We start from the raw sequence: 16,993 nt of genomic DNA, 5'->3' as shown, positions 1-16,993 counted from the left end.
TGTGCCCTTATTGCACGCTTCTTTAATTTCCCTTTTCATGCCATCCCCAACCTCCGCCTTACTGTTGGGAGGTCTATATACCACTCCCACTAATGTTTTTTTCACCTTAGTATTTCTCAATTCTACCCATACAGATTCCACATCATCAGAGCTAATATCCTTCATTACAGTTGTATTAATCCCTTCTTTAACCAGTAATGCTACCCCACCTCCCTTTCCTTTTTGCCTATCTTTCCTGAATATCGAATACCCCTGGATGTTGAGTTCCCAGTCTTGGCCATCCTTGAGCTACGTTTCCGTAATCCCAACCAAATCATATTTGTTTACCTCTATTTGCGCAGCCAATTCATCCACCTTATTACAAATGCTCCTCGCATTAAGACACAAAGCCTTCAGGCTTGTTTTTTTAACGCTCTTAGACCTATTAGAATTATTATTTACTGTGGTCATGTTTGATTTAAACCGTTGACTTCTCTGACTGCCACTTTTGTTTTTCTCCTTCCTATCTTTTGCTTTTATCCCTGTTTCCCTTTCCTCTGTCTCCCTGTTCAGGTTCCCAACCCCCTGCCATTTTAGTTTAAACCCCCCCAAACAGTGCTAGCAAACCTCCCCGCAAGGATATTTGTCCCGTTCTGGTTCAGGTGCAACCCGTCTGACTTGTCCAAGTCCCACCTTCCCCAGAAGCAGGCCCAGTGATCCAGGAAACTAAAGCGCTCCCTCCTGCACCAACTCTTTAGCCACGCATTCATCTGCTCTATCCTCCTATTCCTATACTCACTAGCACGTGGCACCAGGAGTAATCCAGAGATTACAACCTTTGAGGTCCTGCTCTTTAATCTGCTACCTAGCTCCCTAAATTCTTGCTGCAGGACCTCATCCCTCTTCCTACCCATGTCATTGATCCCAATGTGAACCACGACCTCTGACTGTTCACCCTCCCCCTTCAGGGCAAGGCAAGGGAATACACAATGAATGGTAGGACCCTAGGAAGGACAGAGAATCAGAGGGACCTTGGTGTACATGCACATAGATCCCTGAAGGCAGCAGGACAGGTAGATACGGTGGTTAAAAAGGCATCTGGGATACTTGCCTTCATTAGCCGAGGCATAGAATATAAGAGCAGGGAGGTTATGATGGAGCTGTACAAAACGCTAGTTAGGCCACAGCTGGAATACTGTGTGCAGTTCTGGTTGCCACACTATAGGAAGGATGTGATTGCATTGGAGAGGGTGCAGAGGAGATTCACCAGGATGTTACCTGGGCTGGAGCGCTTCAGCTATGAAGAGAGACTGGACAGGCTGGGGTTGTTTTCCTTAGAGCAGAGAAGGCTGAGGGGGGACCTGATTGAGGTGTACAAAATTTATGAGGGGCATAGATAGAAAGGAACTTTTCCCCTTAGTAGAGGGGTCAATAACCGGGGGCATAGTTTCAAGGTAAGGGGCAGGAGGTTTAGAGGGGATTTGAGGAAAAACTTTTTCACCCAGAGGGTGGTTGGAATCTGGAACTCACTGCCTGAAAGGGTGGTAGAGGCAGGAACCCTCAACATTCAAGAAGCATTTAGTTGAGCGCTTGAAACGCCATAGCATACAAGGATACGGACCAAGTACTGGAAAATGGGATTAAAATGATAGGGCTTGATGGCCGGTGCGGACATGATGGGCCAAAGGGCCTCTTTCTGTGCTGTATGACTCTATTCAGCCGACGGTTTCAGTTCCTTAGTTTGGTATCAGTGGTGAAGGTGATGATGAAAAGCTGTTCTCAACATGTCACAGTTGGGAGAATCTCTCTTCTACAAAGCCTATATCTGTTGATTGTGGAATATTGCAGGCTGTCAGAGTTAGAGAAAAGCCATTTCTTGCTCCTCAACTCACTGCATTCCAAAGCAGTTCAGAGCAGTGAGCCAGATGAGAACGGTCTGCCCTCCTCGATTTCAAAATCCATCATCTGCAATACCAAGTGCCACATTTATACTCACACTTGTAAACCAGAGTGCCTCTACGTTTTGCTGCTGCAGTTTCCAATTGACAGTACAAACATTGCCAATTACTGTGGAGTGAATCAGCACAGACTCCACCGCTTCCCCCCCCCCGACCAATTTAAGATTATCTGCAAAATCGGCTTTAGCTAAAGAATCTTCCATCTACTGCAGTAACCAGTAAAAACAGCACAATCAATCTGTCCTTTACATGGTTGTGATCAGAATAGTGCCACAAGAGTTTGGGACTCCACTCTCCAGTACTGGCTGCAATGTGTACTATCTACAAGATGCACTGCAGCAACTTGCCAAAGCTTTTTAGGCAGCACCTCCACCACCTAGAAGGATAAGGGCAGCAAACGCATGGGAACACCATCAACTCCCAAGTTCCCCTCCAAATCACACACCATCCTGACTTGGAAATATATCACCGTTCCTTCGTCGTCTCTGGGTCAAAATCCTGGATTTCCCCAATTTTTTTTTTCTCAAGTACCTCCCTCCCTCCCTCTGGGTCTCCCTCCCTCCCTCTGGGTCTCCCTCCCTCATTCCGTGCCTCCCTCCCTCCCACCGTGCCTCCCTCCTTCCCTCCCTCCATGTCTGTCTGTCTCCCTCCCTCCATCTCACTACCTCCCTCCCTCTCTCCCTCCCTCCGTGTGCCTCCATCTCCCTCCTTCCCTCCGTGTGTCTCCGTCTCCCTCCTTTAGTTGTGAACGTCTCAGTTAGTGAGCTTTCTGGGACTACCATCATGCCTCGTGCCATCTTCTTAGTCCCAGTCTCTCTGTTCATAAATGTTCAGTCCTGAAAACCATGACTGTTGTCTATCATGCGGCTTCTCCCATCCTTCCTCTACCCTTTTCTACAATCTCTTGGGCTTCTGTTGTGCCTTAGCTTTAGTTTCTCTTTGTCCTTCTTCCCTCCCCTGTTTCACTGTCATGTACTGTACTCTCCCTGCCCACCTGCAGCAGCTTCTCCTTCAGCATTCAAGAAGCATTTGGATGAGCACTTGAAATGCCATTGCATACAAGGCTATGGACCAAATGCTGGAAAATGGATTAGACTGGACAGGGATGGATGGGCGGCGCAGACACGATGGGCCGAAGGGCCTCTTTCTGTGCTGTAAAACTCTATGACTCTATGACAGTCACCTCCACAGAGTTGCCCAGAGATCCATCCTGGGGCTCACTCCCCTTCCTAACCTGCATGCTGCCTGCCAACGACATCATCCATAGCGTTGGAGCCGGCACTTCCTCCACCTCAGCGCTGTCAGCCTACCTGTCAGGAATGTCCCAGTGCGTTTAAGGGATGAACCAGATTTCCTCCGATTGAACATTGGGAAGATCAAAGCTGTATATGTCGACCACTGCCAAAAAGTGCCCAACCTATCCCTCTCCCTGGTGCTTGCTCGTGCTGAATGAAACCTCAGCATTCTGTTGGCCCCAAAGCTAAGCTTCAAGTGCCACATCCTCTCCAGTATCATGACTACTTATTTCCACCTGCACTTCACCCCCCCACTGGTGCCAAAATCTTTATCACTGCCATCATCACCTCTAGGACCATTCTCTGCAGCTCACCTTCCCGGCTCGCCTTCCTCCATAGATGACCAAACTCCACCATCTGCATCCTGTTCTGCACTAAGCTCTATTCACCCATCACCCACTTCCTCACTTAACTATATTGATTGCTCATTTCCCCATCCCCCCCACTTAAAGTCCTCGTCCTCGTATAAACTTTCCCCTGTGGCCTTGCCCCACCTTACCGTTGCAACCTTCTCCAGCCTCTCTGGTTGTAGCTTTGACCAGTGGTGCATACCCCTCCCGCCACTCCACTTTCAGTGGCAGAGCCTTCAGCCACCTCTGGCGTACCCTTTGGAACTCTTCTTCCAAACCTCTCTGCTTGTTAAGGTGGATATATAATGGTCCCATGGCACTATTTGAAGAAGGCAAGGAGCGAGGGGGTAGTTCTCCTGGCCAGCATTTATCCCTCAACCAGTAAGACCAAAAACAAATGATCTGGTCACCTATCTCCTTGCTGTTTATTTGGGACCTTGCTGTGTGCATATTTGCTATATCTGCATTTGCCTGTATTACAAACTACACTTCACATTGGCTGCGATGCCCTGAGGATGTGAAAGTGCTATATAAATGCATGTTTTTTTTCTTTATTAATGAAAAGCATCACCTCTGGCAAAACCCACTGGTGTTTGATCTCAAAAAAACAGCAAATTTATTGGGGGGAGGTGGGGGAGGGAGGAATTAAAAAGATATCACGAGGTCTTGTGATACTTTAAAAATAATTTTCATTAATAAAAGCACTAATGCACTGGGAGTGACTACAGCTCCCAGTGCCAGAAGTGCTGCGTAGGCCGAATTTGGGCCGTGAATTGGACATTTCCCCCCCACCTCAACCTCCCCTTCTGCATTAGAGGGCACTGACCCTCGCCCTGAAGAAAGCAACGGCTGGGAAATGTAGAGGAAGTAGGGATAAGGTGAAACAGAGAGATTTAAGAGAGAGTGAGGGGCAGAGTGGAAGGGGAATGGACAAAGAGAATGTAGCTGGTTTTTCAGACGTAAAGTTGGCATCTGGTGGTGTCTTCTGCATAAAACTGAAGAGCACAAATTATATTGAAAAAGAATGAAAGCTAAATATTGCACAAGGACACAAAATACTGATATTTTTGGAATTTGCACATGTGCTATTCAGCTTTTCTCAGCTCTCTTTAATGAGTGGGTTATGGACCAATTATCAAGTCTGACTCATTCTGGAGTATCTCACTACCTCTCCTTCAGGTCAAATATTTAGTAACTCGCTATGCATAACAACATCATAAACTTTCCTTTTTTTTGTGCTAAGTGTGTTCCTTTGAGACGGTGTTTACAGTTTTACTAGAAATATCAAACCGAGGATCTTTCAAAAGAAAAGTTACAGCAATCATAGCCATTCTTACACCCATGTAATGGGTTTTTAATCGGTCCCGTTCTTTTTGATCTCTCAAATCTCACTCATAACACTTTCTCCATGTTGTCAGCTCAGCTACGGCCTTCAACAACATTAACATCCCTGAATATTTGCTGTTCCACAAAACAGCGTGCTAGTTTAACAGTTCATTTCCACATAGTGGGATTACGTTTGTTCCTGTCATCCACGTATCAAATGAGTTGAATAAAGAGTCTCTGCGAAGAAGCTTAACGGAAAGGAAATTGGGCACCTGTTGTTCTGTATTTGGAAATACAGGTAGACTATCCTTTATCCGAACTTCCGAAAACCTCTAAAAACCGAAAGTTTTTTCGTTCAGCGTAAGTCGTGCGCACGACATGACCAGGGTGGCGCACGACTTACGCTGAGCAGGGCAGAGGGTCCCAGAGTTCCCTCCTGGGTAGGAGATTGCAGGCTGAGCCGGGCAGTGTGAAGGAGGTACCGGGAGAGTGAACCCAACAATACAGCGGCCCGTCCGATATTCTTTTCTCCCCCCACCCGACCCGACCACCCCCCCGCCCCGACCCGAACCGCGGCCCGTCCGATACTCTTTTTCCCCCCCCCCCCCCCGACCTGAACCACGGCCCGTCCGATATTCTTTTCTATCCCCCCACCCGACCCCCGACCTGATTTGCGGGCCAGCTTAGTAGGAGTCAGCCGATATCCGGCTTTCCAGAGAAGCAGGAAGGGGAATGAGACACGGAACAGTCGCAAGAGGTAGCCTGAACTTTTAAAATTTATATTAAATACAAATTTCCCAGTCTTATAATAATACCTTCTGAAATCCGAAAAATTCCGAAAACCAAAACTCAGCTGGTCCCAAGGCTTTCGGATAAGGGATAGTGTACCTGTACAGATATAGAGCCTGTGTAAGCAAGTCGCTAATGGGCTGTTTGGAACGATGGGGAGGGAGTATTCCTTTGTTCTGCTGTGAATCTATAGCCCGATCTCCTGTGATAGTGACCTGTGTCGGTGTACAATGTAATACAGTGGGCTGCCCTATGTAACCCGCAGACTGAACAATATTGATACTCTGTATAATGCTGCGCTCAAAAGGTTATTTTGTGGAACGATTTCCATTCATACAATTACATATTCATTGTGGTTGAAGTAGCCTCCTGCCAATGTTTGTGATTAGTAGCATTCTTCCAATAAAGGAACTGCTTGTCTGACATCCAGTTCTGGATGAGCAGAAATTTTCTCCAATTAAATATCGGGAAGACCGAAGCCATTGTTTTTGGTCCCCGCCACAAACTCCGTTCCCTAGCCACTGACTCCATCCCTCTCCATAACATCTGAGGCTGAACCACACTGTTCGCAACCTTGGTGTCATATTTGATCCTGAAATGAGCTTCTGACCACATATCCGCAGCATAACTAAGACTGCCTATTTCCGCTTCCGTAACATCGCCCGTCTCTGCCCTTGCCTCAGCTCATCCGCCATTGAAACCCTCATCCATGCCTTTATTACCTCTAGACTTGACTATTCCAACGCACTCCTGGCTGGCCTCCCACATTCTACCTTACGTAAATTTGAGGTCATCCAAAACTCGGCTGTCCGTGTCCTAACTCACACCAAGTCCCGTTCACCCATCACCCCTGTGCTCGCTGACCTACACTGACCTCCCGGTTAAGCCACGCCTTGATTTGAAAATTCTCATCCTTGTTTTCAAAACCCTCCATGGCCTCGGCCATCCCTATCTCTGTAATCTCTTTCAACCTCCTGAGGTATCTGCGCTCCTCTAATTCTGCCCTCTTGAGCATCCCTGATCATAATCACTCAACCATTGGTGGCCGTGCCTTCTGTTGTCTAGGCCCCAAACTCTGGAATTCCCTCCCTAAACCTCTCCGCCTCGCTACACCTCTTTTTACTCCTTTAAGATGCTCCTTAAAACCTACCTCTTTGACCAAGCTTTTGGTCACCTGCCCTAATTTATCCTTATGTGGCTTGGTGTCAAATTTTTTGTCTTCTAATACTCCTGTGAAGCACATTAGGACGTTTTTCTACGTTAAAGGCGCTATATAAATACACGTTGTAAAGCCTATTTATGTGCTTGTACAGACTGGTCACAATAGTAAAAAATGCTATTTTAATAAGGCAGTAATAGGTATTGGTTGGTGGATGATGGGATTAAAATTTGGCACAATTCAGGCAGAGACCTTTTGAAGACCAAGCTGTCTATTTTTGCGCTCTCTCTCTGTCTGTTTGACAATACAATAAACAGGACCACTCGAGTAAGTCCGGATCTGTGCACATCCAAACTCTGGAGTGCCAGCTCCTGCAGCACATGTGGTCCTAGTGGTTTTATTGGAAATTTCACTGAAATTGCAAGGAGAGGAAAAGCAACTGAAGCAGGTGGCTAGTTGTACGCGCTTGGCTTGCTCACTTGTTTTCCATTTAAGGTTTTTATTGAAAAGCTTCACATGAACTTTCTTTACACAGCATTGTAACAAAGATTGTGGTGAATACATGTTTCTATCCATCTCTCTCTCATAAAAATATGCCCCTGCTATGGGACATGTAATCTACTTTGTCTCCTCTGTTCTTGTATTCTGTTCTCTATTCCCTTTATATTCTTTACTGTACCTCTCATCGCCCAGTTGCTTGCAGACCCTTCCCACCTCTGAAGCAGAATTCTGTTACTCATTGCTTCCCACGCACAACACAACATCCCCCTGTATTTTCCCTGTGACCATCGCTATACTAATGCACTTATGCCTGTGCTGTGGGATCCTGCATGTCCAGTGCTGTAACCATTTAACTCCAGTGAGAACAGCCGAGAGTATCCTGTTCTAATGTCGACCTAATCACTAGGACTGGAGTGGGAAGTGGAAGTGTTACACTTGTGCAGTAGGGCATGTTCTGAGGTTGAAAATCTGAATGCAAATTGAGTTTAGCTCTGCAAGCAATCCTCCCATTTCTATTGCACATCTCCCATCAATGGCCCAACAGTGTAAACCTACCATTATAGCTGCCTTTGGAAGCAGTGAGCACATCAGAGTTGGTGGTTTCCACTTGCTTCTCTGCAAGGGGGAGGAGGAAATGTAAATGAATTGACCTCCCTTCATTAGCATAAAAACAACTTTAAAAAATGAATACGTGCATGGACAGGAGAAAGCAACTGCAAAGAACTTTTGTGGAAATGAGGTAACGTTCTTAAGAATATACACACAAGATGTGACTGAGACCACCTGAATCAAGCATGGAAGTTTGGAGTGATTGAAGCAGTGCTGAGGCCTTTAAATTCAAATGAAAATGAGATCTTAACTTGCAGTAAACACTCAATTGTTGGTTCTTTCCCCTTTAGGCAGAAACATTTGGAGACTCCTTTGTGTTTGAGGGGCTACTGAGCGACAAAGTGAAGAGCAGCATTACCCAAGCTGTAAGTACTGTACACACTGTTGTGCACGTTACCCAAGGTTGTGACCTTCTGTCAGGTTCAAAATCATATATTGGCAAAACAGGATCACGGCTTGAGCTGTTGAGATTTATCTTGCTGCAGATGGAAATAACTAAACTCCTCACGGCGCAAGAGACACAAGTGGAAAATTGGACATTCTCAATTTTTAAGAAAACACACACATGCTTCTGGGTGTCTTATTTGTCTATATATTAAAAATCTACCTGCCCAGCTTCTTGTCACAATTTTTGGTCACACTTTTATGCCAACATTTAAACTGCCCATGGAAATTCTGCATGTAAACAGTTTCCTATATAACAATGTAGTTATGGGCTCTAGCTAGTAGGTGGTGCTGTGGAGCAGGTTTCCGAAGTCTCTTTCCAAAACCCCTCACCATCTTGTATATCAAAACACCTTTCACAGAATCACAGAAACCCCACAGTGCAGATAGAGGCCATTTCGGCCCATCGAGCCTGCACCGACACATATCCCACCCGATCCCCATAACCCCTACACCAACACATATCCCACCCTATCCTGTAACCCCACGTATTTAATCCCCCTAACACTAAGGGTCAATTTATCATAGCCAATCAACCTAACCTGCACATCTTTGGACTGTGGGAGGAAACCGGAGCACCCGGAGTAAACCCACGCAAACACGGGGAGAATGTGCAAACCCTTTATATTAATTCATTGGGCATGGGCAGCATCACAGGAAATTTATCGGTATTTTAGAATTTTTGCCGACTGCTGAACGAATAGGCTTTAATGTTACCTGTTAAAAATAGTTTGTTATTGCAGTTTTGAAAGAAATAGTTGCATTTATATAGAAAGTAATTAGCCCATGAGACACTATTGTCATTCTACAGAGCATACTGTTATTGAGTTCCGTCGTGGTATCTGTTTTCCAAGCTTTTCTTTTATTCGTACTTGGCATAAGTTGTGAAAGTGTTTGAGACTAGCTTGTAATCAGCACATTGCCGCTCTGTAAATGCTCTGCTTCGCTCAAACAGTCTATCTTGCTTTGCCCTGATGTCTTGCCATGTGCTGTGCAGTAAACCTCGTTCAAGTTGGGAAGCAGCTGGCGGAATGTTAAAATCATCTGATATTAATAAAGCGTGCAGAATTGGTCGCAACTTCACCAAGTGTTGCCGGCTTCAAATAGCAACCGGCGTTGTGGAAGAAATACTCACAAGCTCGGAGTTAAACACCTCCGAAGACAAATGACTGGGAATTGTACTAGTGCTTCAGCAAATTTGTGGCTCGCACCAAGTTTTGCTATCTTTGGTTTAGAAATCCAATGTGTGGAATGTGGTTTCGGAAAAGAAAACATCACAAGACGGATCCTTTTAAATATTGGGTCGTGATCATTTTTACCTAATTGGAATTATTATAAAATATATATTGACTAAATTTAGTGAAATTTACAATCTTTATAACATTTTTGATTTACATAAAAACTGCAGTTTGCATATCAGCATAGATTACCGAGACACACAAATGGCTGTGTGCAGTTAGGTAGGACTTTGTATAAGCAGGGTTGAGGAGTTGGCAGGTTGAACAGCAGGGGTGCTGAGGGGCAGTAGGGTGAGGGCATCGTGGGCACTGGTGGCTTCAAGTCTGTAATGTTTAGCTGGTTAAGGGGGTGAGGGAATTTTTTTCCCCCTCGCTATTTTCCTCAATTGACCAAGCTGAGTGGAGTCAGATGTAGTAGCACACAGAAAGGAGATTCATCAATTTTTGTACAGTCGCTGTTTGGCCTCCTTATTTAAGGAGGGATATACTTGCATTGGAGGCAGTTCAGACGATTCACTCGGTTGATTCCTGAGATGAAGGGGTTGTCTTATGAAGAAAGGTTGAGCAGGTTGGGCCTATACTCATTGGAATTTAGAAGAATGAGAGGGGATCTTATTGAAACATATAAGATATACTGAGGGGGCTCGACAAGGTAGATGCAGAGAGGATGTTTCCCCTCGTGGGGAAATCTAGAACTCGGGGGCATAGTTTCAGAATAAAGGGTCGCCCTTTTAGAACTGAGATGAGGAGGAATTTCTTCTCGGGAGGGTCGTGGAATTCTCTGCCCCAGAGAGCCGTGGAGGCTGGATCATTAAATACATTTAAGGTGGAGATAGACAGATTTTTACAAGATAAGGGAGTGAAGGGTTATGGGGAGCGGACAGGGAAGTGGCTTTGAGCCCAAGATCAGCCATGATCTTATTGAATGGCGGAGCAGGCTCGAGGGGCCGAGTGGCCTATTCCTGCTCCTATTTCTTGTATCACTCTGTCAGACTGACTCGTGCCCCACAGGTGCTTTACCCAAGTGTTTGCTGGGGTGGGGGTCGGGCGGTCGGATTGAGTTGCAACATAGCTGAGTTTTGCACCTTCACCCTGTGGGCAGAGCGGTGGGCGATGGGACCATTCCAGCTCTTGTGGCCTCCACAGATTTTGCTCATAAGACCTCTCGAGGGAGGGAGAAAGTGGTTGTGGATCACCGGTGCTGTTTTTAGATCCATTGCTCTCCTCAATCGTGCAGGTGTCCCGTACCCATCTTCCTCTTCTAGGCACAGCAGAATAATCTGGGATGCCAGTGTCTCCGTGACGACTACTGATGTTGCCATGACCACCCGACAGTGGGATTCTTTCAGCCCACAACCAAATTTCTGACTTAATATCTTGCCATTGGCCCCCACTGGAAAATGCACGCGTAAAGATTCTTCTGAAGACAGTATCCGGCTCGGCTGTAATATCCTTAATGGTCAAATAGCCTGCCAACAATTACTGTCTAGGGTCACACTCAGAGAATGGCCAACGGGTGTAGTATCTGCCTTCAGGACAAGAGAGCAAGATAACAAGAGTGCACCATCTCTGTACTTGTAATTTCTGCTCACGTGTAACATTCAGCTCTGGTCAGCACGCCCAGGGATCCAAAAGATTCATTCATTAAGTCGAGCATTTTTAAATCATTTTTAAAAAGTACAAGTGTATCCATCTTGTGCAACTTTATATATGGCCCAGAAATTCGGGTCGGGGGTTTCCCGCGGGTGCAAGCCCCCGACCTGCACTTACCTAGCGCGCCGGCCGTTGTGCTGTGGGCCCCCGTGGAATTCAGATCCGGGGCCTGGTCCAGCTGCCGGCGCGCAGTGCTTACGTATCCCAGGGGCGCAGTTAGTTCGATGCATCCCCTGGGATCACGTGGGCCATGGGGAGCCAATCGGAGCAGGGAATGCTCCATTCATAAGTTTGACAAGAAGAGCTGTCAAAACTTATAAATACTATGGCCCCAAAACAGCACTAAATCTTCAAATAATTTTTTTTTTAAATCACATTTTTTAAATAAACTATAAATTACATGAAATAACTTTTAAATAATTTAAATTTTTGAAAAAAATAATTTTTTCTAACGGGGCTAAAAATAAACTTCCCTTGCTTTAAAGTATTTAAAAATAATAAACCTGTGGAAAAAATGTTTTTTTAATTAATTCACCACTTACCTTGTAAAAAGCAAGCCTGCTTTTTAAATGTGTAACTTCTGCAGACTTACCCTCCCGGTAAAACCTGTATTTAAAAAAAAAAAAAAAAAAAAACGAAGTTCGATGCGCACGCGCAGCCTCTCTTGCGCACGCGTTCGAACTCTTAACCCCTTCGTTCAGGGGAACGGAAGTGCCGGTTTCCCGCGCATGCGCAGTGCATGCAGGAAACTGGCACTTCCATTGGGCCTACGGGTGAGTACCCTGTGCGTACTCACCCGTGGAGACCCGAATTTCTGGGCATATTATATTTTAAAAAAACAATTTTAAAAAAAAATTGTGAGATATTCATCTCAAGTCCGAACTTTATTGACCTTTTGATATGAAATAAAAACAGAAAATGCTGGAAATACACAGCAGCTGAGGCAGCATCTGTGGAGAGAGAAACAGAGTTAACGTTTTGGGTCGGTGACCCTTCATCAGAACCCGAGGAAATGCTGACTCTGTCTCCCTCTCCACAGATGCTGCCTGAGCTGCTGAGTATTCCCAGCATTTTCTGTTTTTATTACAGATTTCCAGCATCCGCATTATTTTGCTTTTGTCCCTTGATATCATCATTGGAAGTAATCTGCCCCTCCCCCCACCGTGCCTGTGTATTGTCCCTTCAGCTGGCACAGCAGGGAAACCATTACTTTTATCCAAAAAAACCTCCCTCCCTCCCCACCCCTCTACACTTTTCTCTCTCACTGTCCTGAAAGCACTGAATCATGTTTGGGTACAGGGTCATGGTGAGCCGGCAAATTCCAGTCCAAGCCACCATTCTTCATTGTGAGCCTGGAGTGTGAGAGCTGACTGACTGACTGACTGACTGTTCCTAACAGCTGATTCTATCCTCACCCAGCATCCATACAAACTCCAGCAGGGATCATCATCAAGAACAGTAAGTCTAGCTAATTCTCTCCCCTCCAGGGGCACTGATGAATAATTGTAACACCCAACTGCCATACTGAGATCAGCTAACTCCATGCATATCGTGGATTGAACCCGCAACCTTTTGTCTTCAATTCATCATCTAATAGAGGAACTCTGAACCAAGAGACTTCTACTGTCTGTACTGTACCTAGGCTAAAGTGACCTGCTTAGCGTGGTGGTGGGGGGTGGCGAGAGGGGAGGGGAGAGAGTTTTCTTGCCGACATCTTTGCTGTGTGGTTACAGTCTGACACGTGTCACTGTTCACTGGCACTTGTATGAATTAACCAGTTTGATTGCTGCTATTTTGACTTCTGTTCATTTTGTTAAAAGGCAGATCAGGTGGGTCCAGTGGACTAGCACACTGTACTTCACTTCTGGGATGTGGGTTGGAAGGCAGCCAGCACATGGGATCAAAACCTCTTATCTCTGGCTGTGAAACAAGTTCAGGGCAGTCTCAACTCAGTTGCTAACTGTTCTGGGCCCACAGCAGAAAACTGCCCCCTAACTGATGTACTAGTTCCACAATGAACTGCAGGTTTGGTGAAGCTTGTTTACATCCCTGAGGAGGTTGCCCATCTGTCTTAAATGGACGACCCCTTATTTTTAAGCAGTGACCCCTAGTTCTAGATTCTCCCACAAGAGGAAACATCCTCTCCACATCCACCCTGTCCAGACCCCTCAGGATCTTATGTTTCAATCAAACTACAAGTAATCTACAAGTACTAGTTCCACAATGAACTGCAGGTTTGGTGAAGCTTGTTTACATCCCTGAGGAGGTTGCACATCTTTTGCTTGTTCTGTTCCATATCTCCTGTAGCATCCATTTCAATATCACCCCCACCAAAAGACAGTGTATTACAATCCCGATCTCTCTCTCTGCCCTAGTTTTATAATTACTACATTATAGATTGTCGATGTCTATTAATAATTTCTGCTCCTATATGTATAACCTAATTTAAAATCACTACAATTGTTAATAGGCTATTATCTTTCTCTATATATCCCAGTTCTTAAATCACATAATGAGTTTCTCTCTCCCCCCTCTCGTATATCTCCGAAACTGCAGTGTGTTGAAAGGATGGAATTCAATTTGGTGCTTGGGGAGGGTGAGCACTTTTCTAGACTTGGTTGATTTTTTTTTCAGCTTTGTTTTTTCCTTCCCCCTGCCCCCCTTTTTAAACTCTGACACAATTTAGAATGGTATAGGTCATTTAACTATATTTAAGCTATTCGTACCAGTTCCACAATGAATCATCATAAACTACAGGTTTGCTTTTCTGCGTGGCATTGCTAACATCTTTAAGGTATCGCTTTCCCTTCACATCCTTCTTCTTTTCTCCAAATTTCCCACGCAGTCCTCCAGGCAACAAAATTTAAACAAACTTCATTTGCACTTTCTATTGACAACAGTTTTGCAACTGGGACATTCTTGGAGTAATGAGCTCCCCTGATGGGCACCCTCACCTCTGAGACAGAACGTCGTGGGTTCATGTCCCACTCCAGAGATTTCAGCATTAAATCTAGGCTGACACTTCAGTGCAGTGCTGAGGGAGTGCTGCACGGTCTGTGTTGCTGTCTTTTGGATGAGATGTTAAAACAAGGCCCTGTCGGCCCACAAGCGGGCGTAAAATATACCACTGCACTATTTGAAGAAGAGCAAGGGAGTTCTCCTTGGTGTCCTGGCCAACATTTATCCATCAACCAACATCACTAAAACGGATTATCTGGTCATTTATTTCATTGCTTTTTGTGGGAGCTTGTTGTGCGCAACTTAGCTGCTGTGTTTCCTGCATCACAACAGCAGCGACTGCACTTCAAAAGTACTTCATTTCATTGGTTGTAAAGTGCTTTGAGACGTCCTGGGGTCATGAGTCGCTATAAGTGTCAAGTTTTTTTTAACTTTCTTTAAGCCATATAGACCAGAAATGACTGGGATCCGATCCCTGAAATGTGCTTTAGGGAAGTGACCTCCGCTGAGGCAGCAGTGAGAACACTATCATTGGCTTCATGCTCTTGGATTACGGAGGAGCAAAGTCTGTTGTGTATGTACCTTTAAGGGAATAACTGGTCTTAGACTGCAGTACCGGCAGTGACCACCCCTGTATAAAAGGCCCCAGCAGGCTTCTGTAGTTTCAGTTTCAAGCTACCTCTTGTTCAGTAAAGTACCTGTTAAACTGTTCTCCCGAAGTCCGTGTATTATTGAGGCGCGGACTTTACAGTGGCGACAAGTAAGTTCGAATTCACCTGCAGTGTGGCATCATCTCACGGGGATCTCGCCTGAAAGGAAGGTCGTAGTCTGAGCAACGGGCGTCGACCAAGGGCAACCGTCCAAAGAATCCATCGGTGTTTGGAGAATTGCGGGGGAGACTGTGGTTCCAGCGAATCGTGCTGGTAGCAGGTAGCGCACTGACCCTTCCGGACTGCAGCGGGCTCAAGCTCGATCGAGCGGCTCTACAAATCGGGCCGCGCAGCGTCGCCGGGAAAAGAAAAGAGAGAGAGGGTGGAGCGCACAGGGCGCGGTTGGTGCTCGAGAACAGGACAGCGGAGAGAAACTAAACGGGGGGGAAGGAAAGCGAGACGCGCCAAAGCTGCGGGTCGCCGTCATTACCCCGTAGAACGCTAGGAGCAGCGTGGCAGTAAGGGGAAGAAGCAAAAGCGTGGGAGGCGCCATTTTATTCCATTGGGGAAGAAGCAAAAGCGCGGGAGGCGCCATTTTAAATCGCCCAAGATGCCGAAAAGTGGCAGTATCACTGCTTTCGACAACGAGGTAGAAGACTGGACCACGTATGTAGAAAGAATCGAAGTGTACTGCAAAGCAAATGAGGTGGCCAATGGAAAGAGGGCATCGGTATTATTAAATCTGATGGGTGCGAATACGTACGGCCTCTTGCGGAATTTAATTACCCCAGCTAAACCAATGGAGAAAAGTTTTGAGGAGATTGTTCATATCTTACAGGAACACCTAAGCCCTACACCACTGCTGATAGCAGAAAGATTCAAGTTCCATAAAAGAAACCAGCACAAAGATGAGAGCAATGCTGACTATCTTACGGAACTATGCAAGTTATCGAAGCACTGCCAGTTCGGAGCAGGACTGGCAGACACCTTACGGGATAAGTTTGTCTGCGGGCTCCAGAGTGAAGGAACCCAGAAACAACTCCTTTCCAAAAAAAAAAGGACCTGACGCTAGAACAGGCTTTCAGCGTGGCAGTATCCTACGAAGCAGCAGCACAGGGAGCTGCGGAAATACAACAGAAACCACAAGAATACAGCGCTAACGAAATGGCGTATGGAGCCGAAAAGTGCTATCGCTGCGGCAGAACAACCCATGAGCAGAAGGACTGCTGGTTTAAAGACAAAATATGCAGGCAATGCGGGAAGATGGGACATATAGCAAGAGTCTGCAGGTCGGGAAAGAAGACCAACACGACAAGAACTACGAAGGAACAGTACAGGAAAGTAAAGAAACTGACAGATAGTAGTTCAGAAGATCGGGAGCGTGATAAGGACTCCAGGAGCAGGCGACTAAGTTGTTTAAAGCTACACAACGTGATCGCAAAAGAAGATCACCGAACCATTTAGGTCACCCTCATGATAGCAGGGTCCCCAATGAAGATGGAATTGGACACAGGATCAGCCCTAACTGTCATGAATCGACGAGACTATGAGCGGCTATTCTCACACATACCCTTAAAGGACACGTCCATTGTATTGAAGACATACAAGGGGCAAAAGGTCTACCCCAGAGGAAAAATAAGGGTGCCAGTTGAATATAACGGAAAGGAAACACAGAAACTATACATGTATATACTACGAGATGGAGGACCACCATTATTGGGACGTGAATGGATCCGAAGACTACAATTGGATTGGCATTCCATTCTGGCACTAACTGTGACTGACAAAAAAGATGATGACGTCGCACCTGGACGTCTGTCACAAATTCTATCTGACGCGGAAGAGGTGTTCCAACAAGGACTTGGGACTCTAAAAGGAGTAAAGGTAACCATAAAGATTGAGGATAACGCAACCCCAAAATTTTTCAAGGCCAGACCGGTGCCATACACGATACGCCCAGCTGTGGAAGCTGAACTGGAGAGTTTGGAGCGCTCGGGGGTGCTGTCTAAGGTGGACTGGAGCGAGTGGGCCACACCCATCGTTCCTGTAATGAAGAAAGCATTGAGCAGCACGCCTGGGGAGCC

At 45.9% G+C, this 16,993-nt stretch overlaps 1 protein-coding gene across 8 annotated transcripts in view; it reads left to right on the top strand.

The window, feature by feature from the left end:
• sumf1 (sulfatase modifying factor 1) overlaps positions 1–16,993 on the top strand; it is a 172,376-nt gene that overhangs the window by 17,860 nt on the left and 137,523 nt on the right. For all 8 annotated transcript variants that reach the window (XM_086001363.1, XM_086001360.1, XM_086001359.1 and 5 more), the window contains exon 3: positions 8,257–8,331. In XM_086001363.1, coding sequence (XP_085857489.1) covers positions 8,257–8,331 — 75 coding nt within the window. The remainder of the gene's footprint in view (positions 1–8,256; positions 8,332–16,993) is intronic.

This window comes from Somniosus microcephalus, chromosome 11 (genome assembly GCF_052327205.1).
Source record: "Somniosus microcephalus isolate GS21.2 chromosome 11, FLI_Smic_1.0, whole genome shotgun sequence".
In the NCBI taxonomy this organism is placed as follows: Eukaryota; Metazoa; Chordata; class Chondrichthyes; order Squaliformes; family Somniosidae; genus Somniosus; species Somniosus microcephalus.
This window is presented reverse-complemented; position numbering and strand designations above follow the sequence as displayed.